The sequence below is a fragment of the Parus major genome, chromosome 3 (assembly GCF_001522545.3).
Source record: "Parus major isolate Abel chromosome 3, Parus_major1.1, whole genome shotgun sequence".
In the NCBI taxonomy this organism is placed as follows: Eukaryota; Metazoa; Chordata; class Aves; order Passeriformes; family Paridae; genus Parus; species Parus major.
Window position 1 is genome coordinate 81186498 of NC_031770.1, and position 7052 is coordinate 81193549.

The 7052-nt window shown below is 36.4% G+C and overlaps 1 protein-coding gene across 3 annotated transcripts in view; it reads left to right on the forward strand.

Moving 5' to 3' along the window:
- PHIP (pleckstrin homology domain interacting protein) overlaps positions 1-4485 on the forward strand; it is a 105584-nt gene extending 101099 nt beyond the window's left edge. For all 3 annotated transcript variants that reach the window (XM_033512940.1, XM_033512939.1, XM_033512941.1), the window contains one exon: positions 1286-4485. In XM_033512940.1, the coding sequence (XP_033368831.1) occupies positions 1286-1323 (38 nt within the window). In that variant the 3' untranslated portion in view covers positions 1324-4485. The remainder of the gene's footprint in view (positions 1-1285) is intronic.
- Positions 4486-7052: the final 2567 nt, after the last annotated feature.

The window sequence follows — 7052 nt, forward strand, 5'->3', positions numbered from 1 at the left end:
ACATAAACACATATGTCTAAAATATTACCCAGGTATAAATTTTTTTCAGGATTTTTTAGATAGCACTAGAATTGAAAATTTTAAAATGTCATACTTTATAGTTTAATTTTAAGGGGAAGATTGGTTATTTTCAATTATTAGGGTTAAAAGGCCAAATCACTTTTTATGCAATCATGTTTTATACAGTGGTCTCATTGCACATTGTGTTTTTCTGCACTTTTTATGGTATATCACGCTGACATATGTCAATATACACCCTAAAGAAAAATTCCATTTAATGATTGTGCCTTGTATTCTATTATTTCTTGCATCCTTACTAAAATTAAGTTGTCTATTGTAAATGATAACTATATGACTTAGGGGAATGTATTGTTATATGTACTGCTCTGGAAAAGAAAAGCAGTTATTTATTTGTTTATGGTACATTTAGTTATTTTATAACTTTACAAACAAACCTTAATACCATTTTCTATCACTTAAAAAAAAAAGTATTGTCCAGTTTCAAAGAAAAAAAATACATAAATAGTGGTATTTACTGAGATCTGGTATGGTACAAAAATGTAACCAAAATTTCATGGTTATACTTTTTTTTTTTTAACACATCATCTGCAATGTCTGGAAGGGAGGACATGCGGAATTAAGATCTTAAATTTGCACAGATTCTGTATATGTATTTGAGGCCTGATTCTCCATTCTTTAGTTTCTTACAAAAAAAAAGCCTAAAAGTTTGAACAAAGAATATTGGTATTTGCCACTAAGAGTAATAGAAATATGCTACCGTGGATAGCAGATTAGGATCCACCATACCTAGTTTTAGGTAGTTTGTTTTGCTACAAAAAATGGCTGAGATATTTTCCAGATCCTCTGAATTGTTACGGATTTGAATTTGGGGGCCAGGGATTAGCTTGTATTTGATTTGTTGGCTTATTTATTTTTTCTAACAAGTATTTCTTTTATCATCCGATTTAAATGGAGTCACTAAACATGTGGTTAGATAACAAGCTACATTTGTACAGTTGCAATACAGCTTCACAATTCAAAACTGATTGATTCTACTTGTTAATTTTGTCAAATCTCACTGATGAAGGCAATCATTTGAAAATGTGTAATTTCCTGATGTTATCTGCATTGTAATATATAAAATAGATTATATCTAAAATTCATCTTCTGTATTTACTCCGTTTGTAAGAATGTTTTATATGGCATGTTTATGTATATATTTATATATCAAAAATACCTTGTGTGTAAGTTTTGGAGACTGAAATAATCTGCATTCCCTTAACAGTAGGTAGAAGATTGTACATCTTAATTTTACGAGGATAGAAGGCCTTATCTGCAGAACATGGGTACTGCTTCCCACCCAGTAATATCGGTGACTTTAGCCAGTAAGTTTTTGATTCTTATTAGACACATTAATGTTTTTCCTTTAAAACTAAACTGGATAATTTGGGTCAATTTTTTATAGAAGCAATGCTAGAAATTTATTAGAAATTAATACCAGATTTATTTAAAAGTTATATTTTTTATAGTTTAATTTCACTAGGTTGCAAACTTTATTTATGAGACTTTAGTCACCACCAGACCATATTTTGGTTGGGGAAAAATGTATTATTTGAGGTGGTCATGAGATACTGTATCAATACAGAAAAAGAGCTTTTGATTACAGAGTCATAGGTTTTTAAATGTGAGCAATAAACTATTGGTCAGTGTTCTGAAATAATTTAAGAACTATAGTTTGTATGCATGTTTAATAATACCATCTCAAGTACCTAACAACTGGTTCAGAAAATGGAGTATCAAAACCTCATATGCTTGTTTTACATTTGCATTGTAAATAACATAGCTTCATAGTCACATACATGCAAATGATCTGGCAGCAATTAACTCAGCTTTTTTTTCATTAAATTCGTTTATATTTGACATGGATATGAGGATACTGTTCTGGTATTTCTATGCTATACTGGGAAACGTTAAAATTGGTATTTGCTGCTGAGTGGTATCTTGATAACAGTGTGTTCTTTACCTACCAATGAGGAAATACTTCTGCTTCTGTCATAAGTGTGCTCTAAATGTTTAACAGGAATCATTGTACCTGTGCCTACATACTTAAAAATGCTTTAGCCACTTTGTTTCTGTTGTTAGTGTGTTCTCTGGGAGCTGAACTGAAATTTTGCCACTGTAGTGTTCATTATTATTGTCAATATTGAACTAGAGCTCTTTGTCACTTGGCAATGACCAGTGATACAACTTTACAGAGAAATGTCTTCCTCCAGTGATTCGACTGCTGTGATAAAGATTTTCAGATGTTTATTTGTACAGTGTCTGGTTTGTACCTGTGATCAGTTTGTTGATAGACTTGTAAGGTTGAGTTGGTTGAGTTAAATATTACTATGGCTTAATATTTGTAAAACTATTAATTGATAAAGGACCCTGATGCAGCACGTATAGATATTAATATCTATTAAAAAATAAATTGTAGTGTAGAGACAGCTTATTCACTGTATTGCTGTACAAATATTTTTAAGTACCAATTCTGCACCAGAGGCTTTTGTCTTACCAAAAGAAGGACTACAATGCTACGCAACAAATAGCCTGTCCATTCAGTAACTTCAAGCTTGTTACAATTTTACACTGCATTTTTAAATATTTTGCTCACATTTGTTGGATTGAGGACTACAAGTAAACGCTTTAGCGTGTAATTTGAATTTAGGCACATGTTAAATAGTTGACAGATTCTATAAAAGCAATAGGCTTAACTGGATGGGACCCTTTCACCCTGTATTTATATAGTAGATTGGAGATTAGAGGTTTTTAAGCTCACTTTGATCAACATTTATTTGTAGCATGTGAATCTTGCTGAGGTAATTTTACATCACTGGTCAATCAAAATGTAGCCATACCACAATATTTACATTTTCTCCCGAGTCCTCACCTTATTCTAAAATAGTATATTTTGTCCACAGTAGACTGTCAAGGGTTTTCCTTTTCAGCTTTTTTTAAAGTATTTTAAAATATTTATTAAAACTGCTACAGTGCTGTGATAGAGAAGGTACAGCGTTTTGAAACCTCATCTAGAAACAGCAAAAAGCTCAATTTCTGTTTATGACCTAAATGAAGACAAATGAACTGTGTAAAATGAATATATATTTTCTTTTATCCCTGAAGTTCTTGTAACAGATTGGTTTCCAAGGGGACCTAGATATTCAACTGATAAAAGGGCTGTTAGTTTTCTGCTGTAAATTACTGTATATACATGTTCATATGCAGAGGAAAGTGTATAACATTTCATAAAACTGGCCAAGGCTTGACAGTGTGTTTCAAATAACCAATCTGGCATTGACAGCTTACGTAGCTTCTTGGTTTTGAATCGTGAATACAGTTTGCTCACTTTCTATGATGTCTGGGGGAAAAGAGCAGGTAGCTTTTAAACCAGAGCTAACCTCCAGGTGCTCTTGTGTTTCTGCTGATTTTAATGCGGGAATTCGCCATGTCATTTTTACAGTGTGCTAGAGGAGGAAACATGCCAGGAAGCCAGATGAAAAGACATCTTAAATTGCAGAAAGGTGATTAGCTGCTTCCCCCTCACCCCCCCCATCCCCCCTTTTCCCAAGGTTCTAACAGCCTCAAGGCGCTCTAGAGAGAAACCTTATATGCTGCAATAAAATAAGGGTGAATAAATTTAGCTTTTAGGAGGTACGTAGTGAGACAAGTAGTCATTTGGATCCTTTTTAATGCAGATAAATACATCAGGAAATTCACTTCAAATAATGCAAACAATACATTTTAGGGAGGGAAAGTAGTACTATACTATGAATTTCTACACTGAAAGAACAAAGAATAAGGTCACACAAAGTAGTAGTAGAAAGAAAGAGAAGTACCTATCATGTACTGTGTGATGTACATGTACTATTTTGTGCTTACAACTGCGTGGGTTGGTTTGCTAATGCATTGAGACCATACAGAAGTTACATTTTTGGACCATACTAAAACTGCAGAAGTGTGGTGGACAACTGGATAATGATCATGCGTGAATTAAATTCTGTCATAATGTTTCAATATGTATAGAATGGAGCTCAACTTCAAGTAAATTACCTAGAAAGGTTAATTTTAAAACTGACAAGATTTTCAGATTAAAAATTACACTTATTTTGTACAGAATTATGTAAAACACAAATCTGTTGTATGTAATGAGTAACAGTTTTGAAAACTATAATTCTTTAGCTTTATCAAGGCTTTTTTCCTTCCAGAAATCTAGATTATCATGTTATAACCTGAAGTATCTCACCAGGATAACAGTGCCCTTTCTTTTTGTACATATGGATTGGAAATTTCTTTACTGTTATGTGGACACTTTCTATGTTAGTTTTGATGCATAATACTTTGAATCCTTTTATACAAACTAGAATGTACGTGTAAGAATTACTGTCACTGCAATGTAGTAACTACAAACTTATTTTTAAATAAATAGAAAACATGTTTTTCTAAGCTGTCCAACAGTGTTTGTTTATATCTGGTAATTTACTGTGCTATGGGACGATTTGCTGTGTGTTTTTCAGAACTCCCTAAATTCAACTCCTTTTGATTCTTTATGGAATATGGAATAGCAGTATCTGGTAGTATGATATAGTGGGTAAGTGGGAAAAAACAAAATTGGAACCAGAGCATTCTCTGATAGAGATCAGAAATGGCTATTTGGCAGGGGTTTTCACTAAGCCCCACAGTTCAGGAGGCAATATAAAGGCAGTAACGTCTGGCACTGAAGGCACCATGTCGAGTCCTCTTAGTTCATTTTCACACATGCACCAGGACACCTGCCTCTAATACTCCAGGAAGCATTCCCTGTTCAGGTGACAACTGTTTGTACCAGAGCTACATCCAATCTATGGAAATGTGCTTCCCAACAGCTCTAGAAGAAGCTATAAACACTTAAGCAGAGAGAATCCCCCGCCTCCTTGCCTGTAGAGTACTGGTCTGCAGCCTAGCTGCCCTGAGTGGGTGATGCAAGGAAAAGTCAACACAGGATGTGTTTTCACAAAATTGCAGGGTTGGTTTGTTTATATCTACATTTTTCTGTTCAATAGATGCAATAAAAAAAGAAATGTGGACTCTGTTTAATTTCACATATTATTTGCTTTATCAGATGATCTTTTCCTCCTTACATTCCTTACCTGAAAGCACAAGGAAGTGATGGAAGAGACCCTCACTCACCTCACAGATGCAGGTATGTGTGCTTCTGGGTGACGGGAATGTGGAAGGGTCACAGTGGAATGAATTGAGTTCCCTGTGGCTTTCCAGACTCCATGTGAAGTCTGGCAAAAACAAGACTTGTTTTAGCAGCTGAGGAAAAATCTCTGTCCCAAGTGTGTGTTTTGCTCGCTGATACGTTCTGCTTGGAGAAAATAATTTAAGAATACTGAAAATATGACACACTTCCTTTGGTGCTGCTGTTATGTCCTGGAGGTGGTAGGTCCAGTTGATGTGCACTTCCAGTATTACAGAACAACAGTAATAGTGGTCTGCTCATCCAAGCCACTCCAGGTCTATGGTTTTAGTTTTGTTACTGAGAATAGTCTTAAGCAGTGAATAACTTTCTCTTTGTTTTGAAAAGATCTAAAAAACTTTTTTCCATGTAACTGTACAGAATCCTTAAAATACAATTGTCCCAGTTCCCATTTCTGTGACAGGTTTTGAAACCTACTGTGGTTCTTTTATTTTGCGTAGAAATCAAGACTTTGCTTAGGATTAACAGATGCTGTGAAATGTTGGTACCTGACTGTGCTGTTGGACCATGTGCTGGTTTTAACACAGCAGGAAATTAAACTCCAAACAAGCCACACCCCAGCCCCTGCCCCTTCCAGTAAAGGAGGGACAAAAGAGGAGAGACTATGGGTAGAGAAAACAACTTCCTGAAAACAAGAAGTGATGGAATAAGATGTACACAGTACAATACAAAAAGAGAAGGTTTTTTTACCCACCAGGAACAAGAACAGAGGTGGTGGATGCTCCCCGTGGGTTGCATCCATGTGGTTTCCCCAGACAAAGGCAATAGGATGATCATTCCCACACGCTGTCCACATGGTAGTCGTGAAACAAAGACAGTGTGGTGGGGAGCTCCCATGGCTAACATCTCCCAGCCCAAAACAATAGATAATAGTGATAGACAAACCCCCTGGAAGCGGGGTCATCTGAGTACCGCTCAGTGCCGCCCGGCTGCTCTGCCAAGCTCAGCTCTGTGCAGGTGCCTTTGCTGCTGCTTCCAATGCTCCTGTACACCAGGGCAGGGGAGAATGGTCCCACTGGGAATGCCAGCTTTGTGCTGCCCCTGATCGCTGTCCCTGCAGTTCCACGCATGGGAGCCGCACCACAGCCTCGCCTCAGCGCCGTATCCCACAAAAGAATCTGGGATGGAGTCCGCAGGTCATTTGCTGTCACCCTCCTGCTGGAGCAGGAGAAGCAAAAGTGGTCAACACCCAGTAGGGGCGCCTGGCTTTTCCTGCTGCGTCCATGTCTGGGTGATGCTGTGTTTGGTGTAGAATAACAACTCAGTCACACCCACACTGTTAAACTCTCTAACCAGGACAGATCCTAACACTCATAAAATGAAGGAAATTGTGTGATCATTGGAGTTGACCAGTTTGCTTTCCAGGTGGAAAGTTTTTGTACCAAAGCCTGTGTTCTTTCCTGCTCTAGCAATCAATATGAGCTTTGCTAAAAATGTCACTTTTCCCAAAGATAAATGAGCAAAGTGTAATGGCTTTAAAAATTAATCAATGTTGCTAGTTGAAGCAAATGTGAAAACAAAGCAACTGCCAGCAAGAAATGGACAATGTCACTGGAATTTAAATAGCGTAAAATTGAGTTACTGTACAACAAATTCTAATGCAAAATATAATTTTTGTAGCTTTTACTACTGTTAACAGGAAACTCAAAGCCCAAAACGTCTAGTTGTTTTTCTAGCTCAGAGTAATATTGTGCTAAATCTTTGCAAGAGGCTTAATTTACAGTTTGATAGGACTGCAGTGAGAACTTATGAATCTTCTCTTATACTAGAA